Raw genomic sequence first — 23788 nt, 5'->3', positions numbered from 1 at the left:
TTGGCTTTTTTTTTTTTAAGGGTAAAACAGCAGCTTGAACTGCATAGCATTTTTTGGAGGCAAACATTTCTGTCATTTTAATGTGGTTACACTGTATTTAGTCAATGTGGAGGTGGCAACTATAATTTGTCTTCTAGGAACACTCTGTCCTCCCTACTCACTACTGCTCAATTGCTCCCTCAGGCTATCAGATCTTACATTGAGATTAAATAAACACATTTTCAAACTCTAATGAAAATCTGTCCATAAAAATGTTGGTGTTTTATTTATTTCTGGATGCTAGCTATTAGGATACTCTTTTTCATTTTTCCAAAGGAAGCAAGAGTAGCAGTAGATAATTTTTAAAAAAATTGCAACCAATGTGTATAAAAGTTATCTGTATGCTAAAGACAATTGGTTCTGTAAACACAAGGAGCACAATAAACATAAGGAATTGTGGGTAGGAGGCATTGAAAAGGTTTTCCATCTCCTTACTTTTGTGGTTCCCTGTGCTGCCTTCATAAAAATCTTAATGCTCAATCAAGAATCTAAAATGTATTGTCAGATCCCCTTATAAAAAGTGATAATTAAATAAGATTTTTAACAAGAACGTGTCCTTTATAACATTACTTTGAAATATGTTAATAACATTACTTTGAAAGTTAATAATAAAGGATTCAGTACATGAAGATATTCATGGTCTGGCTAATTTCTATTCAAAGAAACAGTATTGTTAATTTTTTTCAAAAATGTTTAGTTACAATTAGTTTTAGTCCTGATTCTATTTGAGGGTAATGAGGTGTGCAATTTAAACATACACATAAATATTCTTCCCAGATTTCATATTTCTGACAGCTCAATTAGAACTTTCCAACCTCAAATATCTTTACAAGACCCTTTGAAATCAGTAGCAACAAAATAGTTCAATTTGCTTCTCAAAAAGATGACTGATAAGTTCTAATAGTTGAGATTCCTCCTCTTTATTGCCATTTTAACTCTGTTTTCTTTAAAAGAAAAACACATGGGCTTAAGAGACTCATAGACACCACGCTTCTTACTTTATTACTTTGGTGATGCTCACTATTAATTAGAACTCACAGAATTCTCATATTATGATTGCTGTGGGATAAAGTTAATTTTAAAGCATAATTTATTATACAGTTACATCTTTGTTTCTAAACACAATTCTTATTGTTTACTACCACACACACACACACACACACACACACACACAAAGGGGAATTTTAAAACTTTCTCTGTTAAGAAATAGTCATAACTGGAGGAATCACACTATAATTTCAAATGCATGAACATCCCCACATACTGGTCAAGGGCCACATTACATGTGATTTTTCAGGTTTAAGCTTGCTTGAATGTCAGTTAAATTCCTGTAATTTAGTGGATAGAAACAAACACAAGAAAATCATACAGAGTTATAAAAAGAGAGCATTTAAAAAATATTTCTGATATTCATGATATAAGCATTACTACTCTTTTAAGCTGGGATACTGAGAAGGAAATTGAAGCCAGAATGTAATCTGGAGCGGGAAAGAAGGTTGGGATAATCGTGAGGGTGAAGGTGCAGAAGGATTCCTATAATAAATACACAGAATTATTATTCATTATGTTGTAGATTAAGTGGCATATTCCATAACATAAATTATCAATGAAATTGTTTTGCTTGCATCTACTAGAAAGAAGGGCCACATTTCCTGGTCTGATTTCTCATTTATGTAGCAGGAGAGAGTTATATTTCTTCCTTCTCATTAATTTCTGGGAAAGGTCCATACCTATCTAGGATAACAGAAAAATGACTTTATAATACAATACAGAAGAAAGAAAGAAACTGCTATGGGATGAACTGTGTCCCTCCCAGAAATCATATGCTGAAGTCCTAACCCCCAGTACCTCAGAATGTGACTATATTTGGAGACAGGTCCTTTAAAGAGGTAATTAAAATGAAATGAGATCATATGGGTGGGCCCTAATTCAATATAACTGGTGTCCTTATAAGAAGAGGAGACTAGCACACAGAGAACACACAGACCAAGGAAGGAAGGACCACGTGAAAACACAGGAGGAGGTGGCCATCTGCAAGCAGAGAGGCCTCAGAAGAAACCAAATCTGCTGACACCTTAATCTTGAACTTCTGGCCTCCAGAACTGTGAGAAAATAAATTTCTGTTGTTTAAGCCACCCAGTCTGTGGTATTTTGTTATGGCAGCCCTAGCAAACTAATACAAAAACACACTCTTGATTTCCCAAACTTTAGGTCAAAACAGAGCATTTGATTTTTCCTAGTTGAAACCTGTCCTCTGTCCACTTCCCTCAACAGCCATCCTCATGTTTATAAATGTTATTACTATTCACTCAGTTCCTCAAGTCAAAACTACCAGTGGCCCAGTGTTCTCTGATCCCCTGCAGACCACGGATCACAACCCTGTTAATCCTATCCCCAAAGCATGTTTTGAATCTACCTTCTTCACTTCACCATCATCACCACCACTATTATCTCCCATTTGGATTACTGTAAAAGTCTCCTAAATAATCTAACTTCCTCCATTTTTACTCTCCTATAATCCGGCAATCCTGTCCAGTTCAGCAGCAATGTTATCTTTTTCTTAGCACGTATGATCACTACCCTGTCTCTCCCAGCTTAAACCTTTGAATGGTACTTGGAGTAAAACTAAACTCCTACTATGTCCTACTCGATCTACCTCTGACTGCCTGATCTACTCTCTGCCTATCTCCAAACATATCTAGCATCTCTGTGCTCCATCTATACAATTTTCTTCCATTAAAAAAATTTTTTTTAAAATTTTATTTTTATTTATTTCTTTGGTGGCTGGCCAGTACACGAACCTTGGTGTTATCAGCTGATTTTCCTTTAGTTCCTGGAAAACGTCAAATTGTTTTCTGCCTCCAGGGCTTCATTTTGCTCCCTCCACCTAGAATGTTTTCTCATCTCTCTCTTCACAGGGCTTGATCCTTCTCTTGTTTTAATTGCAACTCCTCCAATGCCTACCTATTTTAAGGATTCCCTCTGTTATTCTCTATCTCCACCCCTTGTTTGTATTTATTACAACTTGCAATATTTTTATCTGCCTACGTACTTGTTTTTGTCTCTCTACTAGAATTGGGAGGTGCATGGTAAAGACTTGAACAAATCTTGTGAAAGATTTGACTGCCTTGTGTATGTTTCAGGCTCAAGCCATAATGGTAGGCCACAGCACAAGAAGAGAAGACCATAGAGCCCTTAAGACAGAGGATGAAAAGAGGGGAATGCTTTAGATGTAGAGAATGACTCACTGAGGGACCAAACAAGGTGTGGCTGTGCAAGTGCTTGATTGAATGAAGGCCCTAAACTTGGAAAGCAGAAGTGGGTAAAAATGACTAGAAGAGGCATTTCCAGTTGTCCCTCAAGGTGGAATCTATGATTTGGTGACAATTTCTAACAAATTCTTTTCGACAGTACCATTCTATTCATTCCAAGTTAACAATAAAAGGATTACTATTTTCACAGATCCTTATAAGAATTTATTTCATTATATTGTAATTATTGTTTTTTGTGTCTCACTGACCATAGAGTACCTTTGAAATCAATTTATTTAATTAATTTATTTACCTTTGTATCACCCAGAACATAACAGGCTTTCTGGTCCTGTGTAAGCGTTCCACAAATGTTTGATCGCCATCTTTGTCTTAACTCTGTTTTCTTTGTATCACCCAGAACATAACAGGCTTTCTGGTCCTGTGTAAGCGTTCCACAAATGTTTGCTGAATCAAATGGTCCTGTCTAAAATGCTTGAAGCCGAGAGGTTTATTTGGGCTTTGTCCAGTCTCGTTGTTGAAAAGGCGTTGACATCCTCGTCATTTGTCTTTGTAAACCCCAGCTTCTGTATTTGGCGCTTCCCCCTTCGCAAAGAGACTGCCAGGGTCACTCTTTTAAAGTGTGCACTTCAGTGGTTTTTAGTATATACACAGCCTTGTGCCCCGTCCACTGCTTTTAAAATAGTGCCACTTTTCCTTTTTTTTTTTTTTTTTTTTTTTTTAATATTCAAATAGAAGAAAGCAAGAAAAAAGTATAAGAAGTGAAAGGACAGTGAAAAGATGAATGGGAAAATAGATTTTACAGTGGGAAGAACTCTAGTGTCAATGAGAGGAGATGAAGTTGGTAGAACTACATGTACTTAGCAAATGTTCAGAATCCCAGGCTAATAAGATTATCCACAGGCAGAAGGTACATAGGTAACATTGGTCTTTTGCTCCTCTGAAAAACCCTACTATTGTGTCCTGAACATTTTGCATCAATAGTCTTTCAAATCATTTTACCAGCCACATATCAAAATTTGCTTGCTCATTTCCCCACTGTTGGAACTTAGGTTGCTTTTAATTTTTGTTATAGAAATTAACACTGCAATAAAAACCTTTATACTTTTGTTTTCCTGTCTCCTTGTTTTTTCCTATTTCTACTACTAGAATTGGTAGGGTGTCGCATAGTATGTGCCTAATAAAGATTTGCTGGGGGCTGGTTGGTTAGCTCAGTTGGTTAGAGTGCAGTGTTACAACACCAAAGGGTTTGGATCCCCATACCAGCCAGCTAAAAAAAAAAAAAGATTTGTTGAATGCATCTTGTATTTCCTCCCTTTGGACAGACTCCAGAAGTGATGTAATACAGGTAAATAGTTTAGTGCAATGTCTCACAGTAAGTATTCTATTAGTATAAACTATTAAGTGAAATTTACCAGCTTTTCAGATATATTGCCAACTTATTTATAAAAAGATTGTGATCCTTTACAATGCTGCCAGCACCATTAATTAATTAATTCAATAAATATTTTTTGAACACATATTTCCTGTGGGCCAGGAAATGTTCAAAATACTGGAGGATAGAACACTGAGCAAAACGGACAATCCTTGCCTTTATGGAGTTTTCATTCTAATGGAAGAGATAAAGTTATATATCTATTTACATAGCATATATTTATAGATTTATATAATTGCTTATCTATTTCCTTTACACGTATAATAAACATAATATTACATATTTATGTATTATATAATAAAATGTCAGGTAGTGATAATGAATATGAAGGAAAATAAAGCAGGATAGGATGATAAGGAATGAGGGGATGGTTTTCGGATAGGGTGGCCAGGGAAGACTGGAAAAGTGACATGAAGTAGAGACCTGAATGAAGGAAGTGAGGTGAGATCCAGCAGAAGCAGTATGGCTACACGGAAGCTTGCAAGAAGAGTGGCACAAGAATAAATAAATCTTTTATTGGTCTCTCAACAGCCTGAGCATTGTTTGTCAAAAATAAAAACAATAGGTAAAAAATACTTTACTCTTGTTCTAAATTAAAATTACTTTATTTCTGGTGAAATGTACTGCTTTCTCAAATATTCTTTTACTAATAGTTCAGGAGAGAGAATACTAGTAATAGTTAAAGCTAACATTTACAAAATTCTTGCGATGTACAAGGCACTGTACATATTATCTTAGTAAATTCTCACAACAACCCAGCAAGATATGGATTATAAACATAATTGTAGAAATTATGACTAAGGAGTAATTTTCTATAAAATAGACCATTAGTACATGTCTGTGTGTTGGGGGGGATGGAAAACAAAGGTCTTAGGTGAGCTGTAGGGGTCTGGGTCTGAATCCAGAAAACCAACGCCATATGCCATCCTTGCCAAAATCCCATCCTGCTTTTATACAAGAAATTTACATTATCCTGATAACCCTGTGACCCTATACTTGTTTCATCTTAAATACAACCAAAGGCTATTTTCTAAGATTTTGCACCACAGTTTCATAGATTTATAACACTAAAAGGAACATCAGCAATGTCCATTCCACTTTTTACAAGCAAGATTTATCTTTAGAAATATTCCAGATAGAGAATCATCCATGTAACAAAGACAGCTGTCCACCAATTCATGCTCTCTTTTCCAAAAAATAAAGCAGTACTTGGAAACTCAGGGACTATGCTTTCCAGCACCCTTGTCTCTAAGTGTGTAGTTCTTGCTAATGTTATGTGTGCAGCAGTGAAACGTGGCACTTCCCAGACAAGGGTTTTAAGAAGCTCCTCCTACCCCCAACTCCCAAGGTCTCTGGAAATCAGTTTTCACTCATTAGTAAAACCCACTTGGACTGTTAAAAAGGTAAAAAAATACATTTACATTAAGTCACTCAAATTTTAATGTTTATTTGTTGTAGCCTCAAGTACATATCTTAAAGCTCTCGAGTCCCACGACTTCCCTTTTGATGATATATTGAGGCAACAAGGCCTTAAGGTTAAAAGACAACAACAAAAAAAGTCCTACAAGAGCAATGAAGCTATCAAAATAAGGTGTTTTGTGGGCATTCCCAGCACTCCTAATATTAAAATTATGTTTTCTTTGCTTAAGCATCTTGTCATTTTACGCTTATTTTTGTAACATACTGTTGTGAGTTGAATCTGGCCCTTCCTCGAAATATGTTGAAGTCCTAAGCTCTGGTGCCTGTGAATCTAACATTATTTGGAAATAAGGTCTTTGCAGATGTAATCCTGTTAAGATGAAGTCATAATGGATTAGTGTGGGCCCAAGTCCAATCACTGGTGTCCTTATAAGAGGGAAATTTGGACACACATACACAGGGAAAACACCAGCTGGAGATTGAGGCAGAAATTACAGAGATGCTTCTACAAGGATTGCCAAGGATTGTTGGCAATCACCAGAAATTAAGGGAAAGGCGTGGAAAAGATTCTCCCTGTGACAACTCAAGAGGGAACCAACTCTGCTGCCACCTTCATTTTGGACTTCTGGACTTCAGAACTGTGAGACAATAAATTTCTGTTGTTTTAAGCCACCCATTTGTGGTAATTTGTTATGGCAACCCTGAGAAACCAACACAAGTTAGTTAAACATATTCTAGCACAGACACTTGCTAATCTGAAATATTGTTTTCAATAAGAGATAAAGCAATATGGCCTATTGTGGAATTCCTTCTAAATTCTCAACATTCACCGTGAAGTCACAGGTTCTAGCAAAGTCTACCATAACATTTTAAAACTGTGGCTTCGAGTTTTTCTGCTTTTTAAGAGATCATGTTAAGACTTGCCTAGGAAACCCAGACTTCGGTTTTATGAAGCAGGGACTCTAACCACATGCGTTATTTAATTTTCTCTGATTGAAGAAGGCCTTGTGATTTAAGCTTATCTTCCAGCAAGAGCGCAGTGATGGGAGGCAACGCTATTGTCGGAAACCTGAACTGGTAGTGTTAACACTTAATGCAAGTAGCTTCAGCCATTCCTATCAATATATCTTACATCCTCAGATTAGCTCCAGTTGAGGCTAAGGAATAAAAGTCTTCACCACTTTTATAACCATATCTGATATTTCATTTGCTACTTCAAAATCTCCTTGGAAAAAGGCAGAATAAAATAATAAAAAGACTGGAACCTATGGACAGAAAGACAAACAAACCAAAAAAGAGATTTTTTTCAGTAAAAAGCCCTTATTTATGCCGAACCGTTGTTGAAAAGGCGTTGACATCCTCGTCATTTGTCTTCGTAAACCCCAGCTTCTGTATTTGGCGCTTCCCCCTTCGCAAAGAGACTGCGCAGGCGCCCGGGCCGGTGAGCCCCAGGAGGATTCCGGCGCAGGCGCATGGGCCGGGAAGTGAGCAGGCTCGCGCGCGTGCTCCGCGGTCCACTTCCGGCCGACCCCTCCCCCGCGTAGCCACCTCCCTCTTCCCCTTCTCCTCCCCAGCCTCTCCCCTAACTCTCCCCACCCCTCGTGCTGTCCGCCCCGCTCGCCTCTTGTCCTTCCCCTCCCGCTCCATCCGGGTCGCTGACGGCTGTCTCCGGACTGGACAGCGGTGGCGGCTGCTTTTCTCCGAGGAACCCGGTAAAGTTTCATAGGGACCGGGTAGGGAAAGCAGCGGAGTGGCTATCCAGACGCCGGAGAAGATCGCCGCCACTGGCTGAAGGAGGAGAGTTCCGGGAGCTGGAGACCTGCCTCAGCAGCCGTGCCGCCTAGCTCTTTGGGGAGGGTCTTCCCCCCGTCGCCTTGGGCTGCCCCTGCTCTGAGGGGCCGGGTGAGTCGTTGCCCCTGTGGGTTCGGGGGCGTGTGACGGCGTTAGGAAGGGGGCAGGCCGAGCTGGGCGGATACAGGCCGGCCTGGCGCAGGGCGCTTTCTCAGCGCTTTCTAGGGGTGGGGGGCGGGGGGCGAGGGCAGGGTCGAGGCTCCCGGGTCCTGGGACTGGAATGTCGCACCTCCCTGGGGAAGCTGCTTTGGGCTGAGGCTGCGGGGTGCCAGGCTACGTCCGCCGGTGTCTGCGCTTTCTGCCAGCGGGCGGCTGCCTTAGTTGCCTGGTCGGCCCGCGAGGTTGGGTGTGTGCAGACGATTTCTCTTACCCGGTCCCCGTGAACTGATCTGGGTGCATGTTCAGGGAGAGATAGGACTAAACTGTTTTTCGTTCCCCTACCTGTTGCTGGCTGGAGGACGCTTTTCCAATACCCCTTCTGACTTTTTAACATTCGATGGTTAAACCTCGCGCGCTTAACCGGAGGTATTTTCGGGGATAAAATCGGGGATCTTTTCCTGTCCTCTCGTTTAAAAAGAAAAAGTACGGGAAGACGATGCAGAACTCTCGGGAACTATCGAGTTCGTATGCCCCAAAGAATGAAATCAAACTTTTGTGAATGAATGGGTCGTGGAATGGGACATATTCGACGCTTGCTCGCCCGAACGTAGGAAAATTGGGTTTTGAAACTTTGCAGGTGCTGTGTAAGGAATGTGGCTGACTACAACAGGAATAAGGCTGACTTCCTGTAAAGGCGCTATTTAGTAATGCGATGTGTTTAAAAAATCTGTGTAGGCTTAGATGAAGTGGACTCTGTTATTTGTGTCTTTTACAAAAGAAGAAATGTTCAGTCAGTGTACTGGAAAGTTCTACAGATTTCGCCACCGAACTGCCAGTTTCCCAGCCCCCATTCCTATTCGTTAAAAATCAGCAGTACAGGGGTTATTTGCAATTTTTTTTTTCATTTTCAAATAATTGTCTCAGAGGTATAGATAGATTGCCCAGGGGAAATTTTTTAGTCACGATTACCACTCGTGATAGAAAACGTTGAATTTTGGGGAGAATCTTGATATTTAAACTGCATATTTTTTCTGTATTATAATTATGCACATTGATTTAGTTTTAAAATTAGTAGTGAGGTTGGAATGGTATTGTTTTAAGATTATGGCTTGATAATAGAATCCTGATTTTCTCTATGGCTTGTTAGTATGAATTCTTTTAAGAGTCATTTAAATTGTGGGAAATTTTTTAAAAATTCCGTTATTGGTTTTATTTCTTTTACAGATAACTTCAATTTTCTGCTGATGTGGACGTAGGTATTAGAAGGTTCAATTATGCTACGGTTTGAGAGAGATTGCAAGGTTATGTTTCTGCAGTTGGCTAAATTTTTCACAGTGTATACTTGGTATTTGGGGTAGTGGAGATATATCTTATTTCTTGCTCCCATTGAAATGTAGCATATTATAAAATATGTTTGTTTACTATGTAGCAATAATTGTAGCCTAGCTCTTAAATAAGAAATTATATATCATGTTTCCTTTGAAGTCATATTAACTTTTTTTCTGTCTCTTCAGACATAGAGTACCTCCACCTTTCCAGTGTTTCAGAAGGGAGTTTTTTATTGAAACTGGAAGACCAAAATAATTACAAGCATGTTGTGCTGGGGAAACGCGTCTTTTGGACAGCTAGGTTTGGGTGGAATTGATGAAGAAATTGTACTGGAGCCCAGAAAAAGTGACTTTTTTATAAATAAGAAGATCCGAGATGTAGGATGTGGACTCAGACATACTGTGTTTGTTTTGGATGATGGAACGGTGTATACATGTGGATGTAATGATCTGGGACAGCTAGGTCATGAAAAATCCAGAAAGAAACCAGGTAATTTGAAAATTTTTTATTTGCTATTTTTAATAATTATATCATTTTAAGTGTGATATAATTTTTCTAGTCCTAAGCTAATGTTATTTATAAGGCTTTAAAAGCAAAATAGGTGTTAAATATGTCCTGTACATTTGTTTGCTTCTAACTATGTTAGTTATTTTGCGGATTTTTTTTTTTTTTTTTTACTACTGCAGTTATAAATCTTTATTGTGTGGTGATGTAAAACAACTGAGAAAACCAGCCTGCAGTGTGTAGATATTTCTTTAGTATATAGAGTAGAATAGTATAGAATACTATACATAGTAAGCAGGTCTTTACTAAGTTCTGTTCAGCCACCTTGGACCGGTTTTAAATGCATAATTTGCTGTGTTGTTTTTCACATATCAGGAAAAAACCCAAACTAAGAGGAAAGCTTTTTGTTTTCACTTACTTGCCCAAAATATATTTTATTTCTTCTATTTATCCCCCATCATAGTATTTTAAATATATAATTTTATTTGGTTTAGTTGAAAATATTTTTTATTCTCCTAATCTCCAACTTTCAAGTAGTAGTGCTAGCTGTTAAAGGTTTTGTGAGTATGAGGTGTCCTAATTTTGTAGTAGCTGTACAAGCAAAGTTTAAAATAATTTGTAGGGTCATGAGAATTTTGAGGAATTTGGTCACTTTTCATATTCTCTTTTCCTGGGTATCATAGTTTAAAATCAAATATTATCATGTTTAGGAATATCATTGTAGTTTTGTTTTCAATTATGATAATATCTTAAGGGGATAAATTCAAATGACACTGCAGCTGTTCTGACTTACAGTTCTTTTTAACTTTAACAGTAATGGCACTTCAGTATTTCCTGTGGCAGTTATTTTTCTTTATCCATTCATTATTTAAGTGGTTTCTGTTGTTAGTCTACCTTTGAGAGATTAATGTAGATATAAAATATTCAAGCATTCAATTAAAGCATGTTCCATCTTTCATACCATCTCACCACCGTGCCAAACCTCACTTTTCTAGCTTGTAAATACTGTATGATTTTCATCCTTTCTTTGTGGTTAGGGTCATAATCTTTTTTCTTCTGCTTTATTTTGTAATTTAGTCTTATTAGATGAATGATAGCGATGCTTAATACAGTAGGTTTAATTATTGCAGAACTCAAGGTAAATGGTAGCCTTCTTGTATTCTACTTTGCTAAAAAATACTTTATGGACTCTTACCAGATTTTTATAATACCAGATATTGAGGTGGTCATGTTGGTAGAAATGAGTGGTAATTTACTGATATGCGTTTGTTACCTCTGCTTTAAAAGGCAGATGGGCCCTTAGCTTGGAATGCTGCCTCAGGTTGAGATTCTCATGGTATTGGGGCTGCTGTTGTACTTAACATGCCCCATAGAAGTAACTGAACACCTCTCTGTATTGCTTAATACTTTCTGAAAGGCTGTAGGGCAAATAGAAAGTACATAACCAGCACATAGATATTGCCAATGTAGTACTGAAATTTACTAAGGTTTAAAAATTTTAAATGTTATTAAACACCTATTCTGTGTCCAGGATAATGGTAGACACTGTGCTCTAATAGGATAATGATTATAGTGCCTGGAACAGCTTCTAACTCTATAGGTGGGATTCCGAGAAACTTAACTAGCGAGAAGAGCCTTCTTCGAGGTCATGTTGACATTGTAACATCTTTATCATCCTGTCAATTCACCCTGGAAGCATTATTTGATAATGTAAAGTTGGGATGGTGTGTTTCCCTAACTTAGGATACCTCTTTAGGATTGTCTCATGGTTGTTCAGGGTACACCACAATCCATGGAATACAAAATTAAAAGGCGTGAATTTTTTGAGAAACTTAGAGATTGGGTTGGAAGTTAAGATGTACATAAATGAAACAACTGGAGAAAACATGATGTGCTGTGTACTTTGAGCCTAGGGAATTTAATGGGAAATGTCATTGTGGGATAGAATTAAAGTAAGATTTCTGGGAGAAAATGAAGGCTTAAGTTTAATTCTATCAGTAATCACATAGGTAAGACAGAAAATAAGTTTGGAGCTGGAATTGCTTGGTTTTGTGGAAGGGGATCCTGAAACTGAGAAAAAGCTTTTTGTTATCAGAAGTCCTGGTTCAATGATATATTGAAGTGTACCTAGGTTGCAGAGGTACGAGATAGTAGAGGTTGAAGGAGAGGCTGTGATAGGTGCTTCATCTTTTAACCTCCGTCTTGAGTGGTAAATTTTAATAATGTTTTTAACTAGAATTATTTCTGTTTGTAATAATTCTTCAATGATTTAAATGTGTCCCTTTCCCAACCCTTTTTTAAATTTGTGAGTTTGAGGACCGGATTAGAAGATAAGGAGTTGTTGGATCTCATTTAATTGGTTTTAAAGTCTTCTGGTAATTGAGCCAGTCTTTGTATTTCTAGGACCATGTAATAAACATAGTTCACTTCATCAGAACCTTAAATTCATATTAGAAAGAAAGCAGACAGGAGGGAGCTAAGAATTGTTTCTTTATATAGACTGGTTTTATGAACATAACAAATATTCTTTAACTAATAAGGAGTTAAAGAGAAAGAGGTAGTCTTACGAAGGATTATTATTCTTGAGAGACTTGATAACCTACTAGAGGACTTGGTCTTACAGTGTAATAAATAGATTTGACCTGTGGCCCATTGGGAGAGGGTTTCCATTCTGGACATTTTAGGAACCACATAGAAAGGTTTTACTGATTTCCTTTACCAAGAGTGCAGAATATTTGCATGTTCATCTCTGTTCTCTTGTGTATTATTGCCGTCTGCAATCACTGCTAGCTGTTTCTGAATTATTTCTAGAAAAGTGAATATCTATTTCACTTTCATGTATTTTTCCTTTATAAGAACTTTTAAACAACTTTTTTAAAGCTAGTGTCTTAATTTCTTCATTCATACCTAGCAAGTAAATATATTTAATCTTCAGTATGCTAGACCAGTCCATTTAAGTGAATTGTTACTTTTATTTTTAGTCTTTCTTGTAAATTCACTTCTGAAGAGTTTAAGATAACCTATAGCAAGTGTATTTAATCAGATCTTTTATTCACTATGTATCTAATCATAGGTATAATTTGGTGACCATGGTCCTAAATATATGTTTTGCACATCTGTTTCCATTTGTTTCATGTTAGAAATAGTACTTAACTGTTTTATGACCATAATTTGTAAATGATGTGGAACAGTTCTGTTAAAAAAGAATATTTCAGGGCCGGCCCGGTGGCGCACTGGAGAGTGCGCCGCCTGGGAGCGTGGCGGCACTCCCACCGAGGGTTCGGATCCCATGTGGAGACTGGCTCCCGCTCACTGGTTGAGCGCAGTGTGGGTGCAACACCGAGGGTTGCGAGGTTGCGATCCCGTTGCCGGTCCCCGGTGCGGGTGCGACACCGAGGGTTGCGATCCCGTTACCGGTCAGTAAAAAAGATAAAAAGGAAAAAAAAAAAGAATATTTCAGTAGCTTTTTGCGGGATTTACAGCTCAAATAGAGTATCTCATTTAATCCTCACAACAGTCTTGCATGGTAGGTAGGGCAGTTGTTATGGTCCCTATTTTAAAGATGAAGAAATTGAAGTTAAAAGGGATTAAGAGACTAACAGGTTCACTAGGCTAGCAAAAGTTGACACTGCTCTAAATCCTGTGGATTTTACCTTTATCCCACAAAGCTTTTCCCCTGCATATTTAGAAGGCAGAAGAATCTTAGTTCACCTGGGGGAAATTAGTTTCCATCTATATTTTAATGTAATTCTGAGGGTTTAAAAATCTTTTAAAAATTACTGTTTATAACTGAGGTTATACAATAAAGACGCCATGTTTTATTATCCACACCCCCCACAACCCCCAGTGCACAAACTCAAGAAAGGACATTTTAAGAACCATATAAGAACATTGAGAGTTCTATTTTCAAGGTGTAATTTTATACCAGCACAAACTAAAATTTTAAATAGGTATGGTTTATTCTTGAATGGAAGATTAACTTGATTAGCAAAGTCTGCAATAGGTAAAGTTTTGAATGGTGTGGTGAAATTTATTGTAGTTTATGTTCAACTCTTATAGACAATACAAAGATGATGAACATTGATTCTGTTTCCTGTATGCCAAATGGTGTTTCTGCTGTTGGGTCATTACTGCTGTGTTGATCACATAGCAGTAATTACTTGCTTGCCTTTCTTTTTCATTTCTGACCTACTTTCTCTGTTCATAAAACATGAATCTATAAATGAACTGCTCCTTAAAATATAGTTGAAATTTAAAAAGTAAAATAGGAAAATAAATATGGGAAATAAAATTATTCACTTAAGAGCAGATTAAAAACACCAAATTATCCCACGTATTTCTGATTGAATCAATGCATATAAGACCAAAGAAGCTCATTATGTTTTATAACTCCTAACTTTCACAATACCTTCTAAGGAAGAGAAAGATATGGATGATATGAAGACTTGAAAAAAGTAATTACTTGGTTTAGGAGTGGAGGCTTTCTTTGGACACTTACTTTGAGAAACGTTAGTGCCCGAGAATCACAGTGTCAAGGGTAGGGAAAAAAATCATAATGCAAACAGATGACTACTGTTAGAGAGATGTATAATGATACTTTACTTTGTGTAGGACCCCACATCTGAGGAATTTCAAGAGCATTACACAATAACTCATGGTTCCTTTCAAAATGCTTGTGACACAATTTGCAAGAATTATCCTCATCTTAGGGGATAAGTTTACGGAGAAATGGCAGCACAAGTTGGTAAGTAACTTGTCAAAAATAGCAGGTGACTGGTGAACAGCTATAAATTGACTGAAAGTTTAAGTCTACCAGTCTTCTACCTTATTCACTAAATTGTGCTTATGTTTAGAATTATTTACAGTAATATCTTTTGTTTGAGGCAGATCAAGTAATAATGGACAGGTTGTTTTCTTGCCATTCTATTTGGTGGCTTATTGAAGTAAATCATTATTTTACCAAGATGCTTACATTGTGATATCATTTTGGTACTACATTATAACCCTGTGTAGTATGAAGAATATTTAAACAAATGAACAAAAACTTACCATGGTAGCACCCAGTCTTTTCTTTTTTCTCTGTTATATATCATATTATATATTCCTTTGTTGTCTAAACTGCTATGCTGCAGTACTGTCCAAGGTTCTTAGTAACTGCCGCACAGGATTGATTTGGTGGCTAACATTGGAACCTGAATTAGTTATGTTGTATCTAGTCTGCCATGTAGATAACATGCATCTCTCTCTAGGATGCATTGGTTTGGTGAATGCTTTATTAAACTTTTAACCCACACAGAAAACAATATTAGCAGTGGATGCCTAATCTGAGCAGTCTAACAAACGGAGGCTTCTTTAAAGGATCTGGAACCAATGATTTTCTCTTTGTGTTTGATATATTAGTGTTTTTACATGATTGGAAGTGCGCCACATACTTTCCTTAGAAGAACAGAAGAGTATGGTAGATTTTTATTTCACAATTTAGGCAGTTACTGAGGATTCTTGTTGAAAATGGCAGCCTAGGTGGTTTAGTTTCCATCATCTCCATAGTAAGAATTCTTAGGGTTTCACAAATGTAGCACCATTGTTAAAGCTCATTTTTCACAAACACCATGTATTTTAAAAATTGCTTTGAAGATGTAAATCAAAAGTCAATATTGTATTCCTGGGTTATAAAGCATATCAGATACTTGGGATACATATTAAAGACAATCTAATAGAAGAGATATACTTAAACATTGTTACAAGTTTATTTGGGCTAGGATTGTGTTAGTGAGTAGAAAAATGGGTAGCATTAATGAAGAATCCATATTAGCAAGCCCATGGCATACCTCCTGTCAGCTTCTCTGGATTTTTTTCCCGTGCTGATGGAATTAAGGCATTAATTATTTTAAAATCTTAATGAGTGTGATAGTTACTTTACATGCCAAAAAACAAAACAAAAATAAAAAGCCTGTGTTGTGTGTAATTATACAGAAATTTATTGGAATTATTTTTGTTAAAAGCGAAATTTCTTGAATTTTGGTGGCACATTCTTTAAAACATAATATTTTATTTATCTGGACTTATTCATTTGTCTTCCTTTCTAGCATGAAAAATTTTTAGTTTTGCCTTTCTTGGCTATAATGAAAACATTCTGGAATCTTTTAGTTAATGTATTTCTCACAAATTATTTGAAAATATCCTGATTACTTCTTTATTAATATTCCAAGTTAAGCTTCATTTTATTCCTTTGCTAGGTGTCATACTACTGAAATAACACATTTTTAGTTTTTCATAATTTTTTTCTAATTGTAAAAGTATTGGATATTCTTGGTAGAGAATTTAGAAAATACAGGAAAGTAAAAATCACCTGTAATGCCATCATGCACACATAAGTACTGTTTTCATTTGGGAGCTTTTCTATACTTATATATGTTTCTTATTACAGATTGGAAGTATGTTCTTGTATTTCAACATTTTCTTTTTCCTAATGATAATTGAATAATAACTTAGCAGCTATTTTCCCATGTTTTAAAATACTGTTTAAGGATATATTATAAATGATATTTTAACATTTCATCATTTCGGTGTACCAAAATTTGTTTTTTGTGTTTTGGGATTTATTTCCAGATTTTTGTTATAAGTAATGATGCCATTTGGCCTCTGTTTGCATCTCTGTTTATTTTCTTAGGAAAAAGAACATCTTTAATTTTAGCAAATCTAGAACGAATGATACTGAATTTAATTTATTTAAAAAATTTTAAGCATAATGTGTCTCATTTTACAAAGTTGATATGCTCATAAGAAGATATTTGTAAATGAAAGTTTTAAAATGTATTCATTTGACAAGCTTTTGAGTAAATGTGATACATATTATTTAGAGATCTAGTAGGGAAAACAAAACAAATGCACAATAATAGAAAGGCATATGAAATGTGCTAGGTGTTATAGGGTGCATAAACAAGAGTGCTATATAGAGATGATAACCATTTGGGATGGAGTGGATTGTAGATGAGTTTCTGTGAGAGAGGTAGCACTTGAACTAGAAGGACATACAGTATTTTCAAGAGGAAAGAATGAAGAGTGCTTTACAGGTGAAGCAACTCAGTGGCAATAGGCAAATTTGAGGCCTATTTAAGGGAATAGTAGTCCAATTAACTGAAGGTTAGAAAGGTAAAATTGAGGTCAGATTACAGAATTAATCAAATTAAGGAGTCTGAATTTAATTTGGTCAGTAATTTGTAATGGGAATAATCATGGATTTTTTATAAAGGAAGAATTGGAGGAGAGTGAATCTGGAGGTAAAGAAATTAGGCTGTGACGGTAGTGCTTTAACACAAGAAAGAAGCAGGTAGATCAAGGAGAGATTCGAGAGGCAGAACGAATGAACTGGGATTCACTAGGTGGAAGTGAATTGTTAAGTGTGACGGGGAGAGCAAGATACAATCCTAGGTGGAATCATTAATTAATGGAAATAAGGAATCTAGGAAAAGGATGAATGTTAACTCTTTTAGGAGGACAGAGAAAAGCTGCAAGTGAGGTGACTTTTGTTGTGAACTCGATGACAATATTCAGTGAGCAGTAAGAAATTTTAATACCGTAAGTGGAGAGAAAGATTAGGTCTAAAGGCATGAAATGTTTTATTTTCAGTTTTTTATCTTCAGTTTAAAGTCAGCTGACATTCCAACTGTAAATTTCTTTTTCGTTTAACCTATCAGATAATTAATAATCCATTGGCAGTACTTTATTTTGTGCTTTTGGGAGACTGTTTAAAGTATCTGACAATATAATACCTTTGTAAACTTAAGGTAACCTAAGTGGTGCCTACTCTATTTTGCAAACTTGACTTTTTATATACAGATAAAATGAAAACATCTATTTGCCAAGTACCATCTGATAGCCTGCTCACTTGAATTTTATTAATAGGTTCACTTGCTTATTTTTGTTTAGCTGACACAAACCTGTTCGTGAATTAGTGTTTGATTTCATGTCTACCTTCCAAGGTCTTACTGGAAATAAAGCTTTTGGAGTCACAAGATGATGCAGTGACATAGATGCAAGTTGCTTTTGATTACACTAGTAGCTGAAATAATTGTAACTACAAATTGGATGTGTGCTGGCAGTGTAGGCAAGAGTTCCTGGGAAATATGTCCTCTGAGATAATGCTGTTGCTTCTGTGAAAGGGAAATGCGAGTGGGGAAGGAACAGGGTGAGGCTAAAAGAGGTCCTAAGGAGCAGAATTAGGAGCATCTGGAACGGTTGGAGGAAAAATGAGCTGCTTTACCTATAGATTATTAGATTTTCTTTTTGGGATAGCACGATGAGAGTAAAGTAGAGCTTAGATTGCTTCCCACAATCGATCCCAAGCACTTATCGATTAGTACATATATACATTCGGATCCAGGTATTACTCAGCTATAGATTTCATAACTAGGTTCTCAACAGGAGTGAACCTCATGAACTTAGGCTTATCCTCTGAAGAGTAATCAGGTGAAAGCCTGACTGGTTGGTGTTATTTCAGCCTAAACATAGGTCTATTTATATACTTAGTTGGGGAATTGAGTAAGTCTCTGCAACTGGGAATAAGGGGGAAAGGGAACATTTAGAAATTGGTATGGCAATGTATAGGGACAAGAAATATACAAACCATATAATTGGAGAGAAATAATGCAATGTTATTTAGAATATATTACATAGATATTACAATGCTGATATTAAAAAATAATAACAGTAACAATCATTATGTGCCAGGCACTATGCCGAATCCTTTATATATTATTCAAAAGTCTTACAGCCACCCTGCAGAGTGCATGTTATCTTAGTCTTATAGGTGAACAAAATAAGACTTCAAGAGGTTAAAATATCTCATCCAAAGTCAAAATTAAAACTTAGTGGAAACAAGAGCAAATTTGAAGAACAATGGAAGAAAAGATGAGATCTATATGAAGAAGACTTGAAAGCAATACTGAGGGACACAAAAAGCTTGAACAAGTGAAAACCACATTTGTGGGTAGGGACTCTCAACCACATCAACCTATCAGTTTTCTCTGAGTTAATTTGTAAATTTAACATGATCCTAATAAAAATAGCAGATTTTTGGGGGGCAACTAGACAAATGGATTCTCAAGTTCACATGGAGCCAGAGTAGCCAGGAAAACTCCGAAAAATAAGAGCAGTAATATATTAAATTAGATATTAACATATTTTAATATTAAAGCCTTAATAGTTAACATTGCCTCACAAATAGACAGATGAGTATTAAACCAATAAAACAGAATATGAAACCGAAACATAGAGTTGACTCATCTTCAATCAGTGGGGAAAAGATTCAAGTAGGAACTATTCAGTAAATGGTCTTGGAATAAATGGTAGCATCATCTAAGAGCATGAGAGTGTTGGATTAATACCTGACTTTGTGTATGTTTGGATAAATTCCAAATGAATTAAATATTTATATGTAAAGACCGTAATGATGAAAGAACTCAAAGAAAACATGGATAAATTTGTTTATTATTTTGGAGTCAGGAAAGCCTTTCTGGCTAAAGCATAGAAGAAAAGATAAAATAAACTACATTAAAATAAAAATAATTTTGCTAGACAGAAATCACTATAAACCAAGTTAAAAAGACAGATGGAAAAGTATTTATGACTCATATTACAATCAAAGTGCTAATTTCTTAGATATAAAGCACTTCTAGAAATTGATGAGATAAAAAAGAACAATCCAATAGCAAAATTGGCAAAGGATATGATCAGGCAGCACAGAAAAGGAAACGCAAATGGTTCTTAAACAAATGAATTCTGTTCAGCCTCATTAATATTAAGAGAAATGCAAAACAGTACACTGTGGTACCATTTTTTCACAAATCAGGTTTACAAAAATCCTTAAGTTTTGTAAAACACTGTATGGTGAGGCTATCAGTAAATAACTCATCATATGTTGTTTGTGTTAGTGTAAATCAGTAAACCCCTACGGGGGGTAATTTGCCATCATATGTCAGAATTGCAAATGCACATATCCTTTTTAATCCAGGAAGTCCCATTTCTAGGAAATTATCTGTTTGCTTAAAAGAAAAAAGCTATTGATATTAGAGTGGGAATTTAAATTTAGATCTGCCTTATACTAATATGAGTATTATGCTCTTTTCTTATTTGCCTAATGCCTGTTATGTTGTCCTGCATGGAAACTGTGCGGTTTCCATAGTCATATTTGCTTGCAGATAGACAATACATATCTTTTCATTTACAGCTGAAGTTCAGGAATTTACTCAGCAAACAAGTGTCTTCCTACTATGCCCCTGACATTGTGCTAGGCATGAAAGTACTTCATTGCCTTTAGTCTTCAATTACTTTATTGGAGTTCTTATTCTAAGACTATGCCAACATTTCAAAAAAACGTTTGTGATGCTTAGAGGTAATTCTATATTATTATTATTATTATTAATATTTATTTTTAAAAGATTTTTATTGAATCAAAATTGATTATACATATTTTTTGGGTTCAACATTGAGATATGTTGATCAAATCAATATTACTAGCATATATATTGTTACAAATCGTAATTATTCTTTATGCCCCTTGTCCAATCTCTCCCCACCCCCATCTCCTTCCCCTCCCCCCCTTCTAATTACCTTAGATTTCTTCTCTCCTTTTGAGAGAATAATGGGTTACTCTGTTGATTTGTTGCCTATATGATCTGTCCAATGCTGAGAGGTGTGGTCACATCTCCCAATATTATCATAGAGCAGGTGCTTCTTCTGTCACTCTGAAATGGGCTTTGTGGAGAGAGACATCCTCTTCTTTTCTTTATCTCTGCTTGTGACTCTCCTTGTGTCAATATACTACAGTGGCTGACGGACCATCTGCGTAATGATTGTGGCATCTAGCCACTTTTGCAGCAGCCATGGTTATGGTGGTGGCTGTGTTGGACCACCCATATGGAGGTGATGTTTTTGGCATGCTCCTTGGCGCTGGTGGTGTGTCTGGTTGTGGGGAGTGTCTGGTCCCTGGCTCCATGCCTTGGGTCCTCAGGTGGGCCCCGAGGTGCTGGCGCAGTGTGCCAGGTTGGCGGAGGGGGTCCAGTCCCCTTCTCCATGCCCCAGGTCCCCAGGTGGGCCCTGAGGCACTGGCGCAGTGTGCCTGGTTGTGGGGGGTGTCTGGTCCCCTTCTCCATGCCTCAGTTCTGCGGGCAGGCCCCGAGGCGCTGGCGGTATGCCTGGATGTTGGGAGTGGGGTCCGGTCCCCGGCTCCATTCCTTATGTCCCCTGGCAGGCCCCAAGGCGCTAGTGGTGTGCCTGGGCTGGAACTAATTTTTTGTCCTTTGCTTACTTTTTAAATGGGGGAACTCCCTGTGGGAATGAGTACTTGAGCTGTGTCGTTGAGCTAAATTGCTGCTTTGCTGCTGTTTCCCTAGGGAAGGCTTTTTGTGCAGCTCAGGGTTTAATGGTTGACCTTATAGGTACTTCCGGCTCTCCAGAGACCCGATGCACCTGGGTTGTGTAGAAACTGTGATCTTGGCTTGAGTTTTTTCATCAAACTGCACCCCATGCAGTTCTGCATTCCCAACCAGTCTCCTCTGAGTGGTCCTGCGCTGATTGGGGGGTGGATCGGCTGTCCTTTCTGTGTCCAAGTGTTCTCCCATTGGGCCTGTCTCCCCCACTGCCCATGCTGCAAACACTTCCCATGGGATGGGCCCTGCACTGGTCCCTTGCGATGACTCACCGACCTCCGAATCACTCCCCTTTTACAGCTGTTCTGGCTCCTCGCTCCTGCGTGGGTCCACAAGAACTCTATTAGTGATCTTTCTGTCCTGGGGGCCACCAAGGCTCTCTTCTTGCCTGCCGCCTCCAAGTAACTCCACCAGAAGGGCACAGCTGGGGCTTCTGCTGGCTCCTGCTCCATGCGCTCAGCAGCTGTAGCCTTAAAGCAGCTGCGGCCGGAAACACTCCAAGCAGTTTTTTCTTTCTCTCATCGTGGTCTCTCCTGCCTTCATGAACTCCGTAGATCTCTCCTCCTCTTCCCCTGAGCTCCAGCGGCCCCAGGTTGGCTGATGTTACATTTTTATAGTTGTAAATTGGTTGATTTGTGGGAGAAAGTGACGCTGAGGACCGTCTGTTCCACCATTTTTACCAGAACCCCGGTATTGCTATATTAGAGCAAGATATAAAATGCACTGGATTCCGTTCCTTTCAGACTTTAAAGATAATAATGATACAGAAAAAGAATTAAAGATGCCTTTTTTTTCTTGTGAGAAGCGTATGTGATGGAAGTTGGATTGGTCATTGATTTTTAAAAGGTTATTTAATGATGAATAATTATAAGGTATAGTTTGTATGTTGATATTTTGAGGAACAAGGACACTTGAATAAATACTACTTATTCATACTTTTAAATCCTCCCGTGCCCTTCCCAAAATGATGAGCTAACCTTAAAATTTAAAATAAATGCATTTGATTATACCTTTCTGCATTTACTTTGTGTTTGCAGTTATTTTCACACCAATCTGAGTAAATTTTTTGCTTAGTATATAAATACTTAGTTAATAAACAGTGTGTCTACTGTTTATATGATATTTGATTATGGGAAAAATTTATACATTAGGAAAATCAAGAAAGACAAATTATGTCTAAAATTATAAAACTGATAAATTGTGGAGAACAAAAAAAGAACATTTAAAATGGAAACCATTGTGGTATAGGTTAGCTATCTCTGTCTCTGAAACAAACTTCAAAAACAAGTCCTCTTCATTGTTTGTTAATTCTTCTTGAACTTCTTACTTAGGTTTAAACCTTAAATTCACTTTAGGGTCTGTCTTTTTGTGCATAGCACTGACATTGACTGAGATTGCCAAATTTTATTGATTATTTTCTCAGTAATTCTTCTGTTTTTTCATTATTTCCTTTGCAAATGGATCTTTATGTGCCCTGAGCTAGTTACTGTAAATTCTTGGGTCCTTAGTTTCCTCCTATGTCAATCTAAAATTCTTTGTTTTCATTCTAGAGTCTTTCTAACTGATGTCCTGTCTCCAGTCCACCCTTTTTATTAATTCCAGGTTAATCTTTCTAAGGTATATCTCCATTTCTGTCTCTTGAAATTTGCCCAGCTAAAGTACCATCTCCTTCACTACTCCCTGGTCACTCTTGTAAGAACTCAAATTACACATTTTGTGTACTACCAACCACAGTCCCTGGCATTCAATAAATTAATAAATTGTATTGCTGTCTTCCTATTATAGTTATTTTCCATACCATGTCAACTCCTGGAGGGTAGAAACCTTGTTTTATAAATGTTTGTTAAAACTGTACTGAAAATAGTAATGGTGCATATAGAAGAAACTTGGGTGTGTGTGTGTGTGTGCACATGCTGAGTGAGCACATGATCATTGTATTTTATTAGTTGTACCTTAGGAAGGGAAGAAGGCTATAGATATGAGACTCTTGTTTCAGTGAGGCTGATGTCCATCAGCTAAACAAAATGTTAAAATTTTAAACTCTACTAATGTATTCAGAGGGTTCATTCTTGCTTGTCTTAGAAAGAAATTGAACTAAACAACTCTTTGATTGGTATGTTGGAGTCTTCATTTCACCTTTACCCCCTCCTTTCCTCTTCAAAGCAATTAATTTCAGCAGTTCCTAGACATCCAGAAAGCACTTTTTTTTTTTTTTTTTGTCTTTTGTCTTTTTCCGTGTCCGGCAACGGATCGCAACCCTCAGTGTTGCCCCTGTACCGGACCGGGGACCGGCAACGGAATCGCAACCCTCGGTGCTGCTCCCGCGCCTCGCTCAGCCAGTGAGCGGGAACCGGTCTGTATGTGGGATCCGAACCCTCGGGCGGGAGCGCCACCGCGCTTCCCAAGCGGCGCAC

The 23788-nt window shown here is 37.3% G+C and overlaps 1 protein-coding gene across 2 annotated transcripts in view; it reads left to right on the top strand.

The window, feature by feature from the left end:
- Positions 1 to 9598: 9598 nt before the first annotated feature.
- Positions 9599 to 23788, top strand: part of HERC4 (HECT and RLD domain containing E3 ubiquitin protein ligase 4) — a 117569-nt gene continuing 103379 nt past the window's right edge. For both annotated transcript variants that reach the window (XM_008567088.1, XM_008567087.1), the window contains exon 1: positions 9599 to 9930. In XM_008567088.1, the coding sequence (XP_008565310.1) occupies positions 9705 to 9930 (226 nt within the window). In that variant the 5' untranslated portion in view covers positions 9599 to 9704. The remainder of the gene's footprint in view (positions 9931 to 23788) is intronic.

This window comes from Galeopterus variegatus, unplaced genomic scaffold (assembly GCF_000696425.1).
Source record: "Galeopterus variegatus unplaced genomic scaffold, G_variegatus-3.0.2 Scaffold293, whole genome shotgun sequence".
Taxonomy (NCBI): domain Eukaryota; kingdom Metazoa; phylum Chordata; class Mammalia; order Dermoptera; family Cynocephalidae; genus Galeopterus; species Galeopterus variegatus.
Note: the sequence above shows the minus strand (reverse complement) of the source record. Positions and strands in the feature narration are given on the sequence as shown.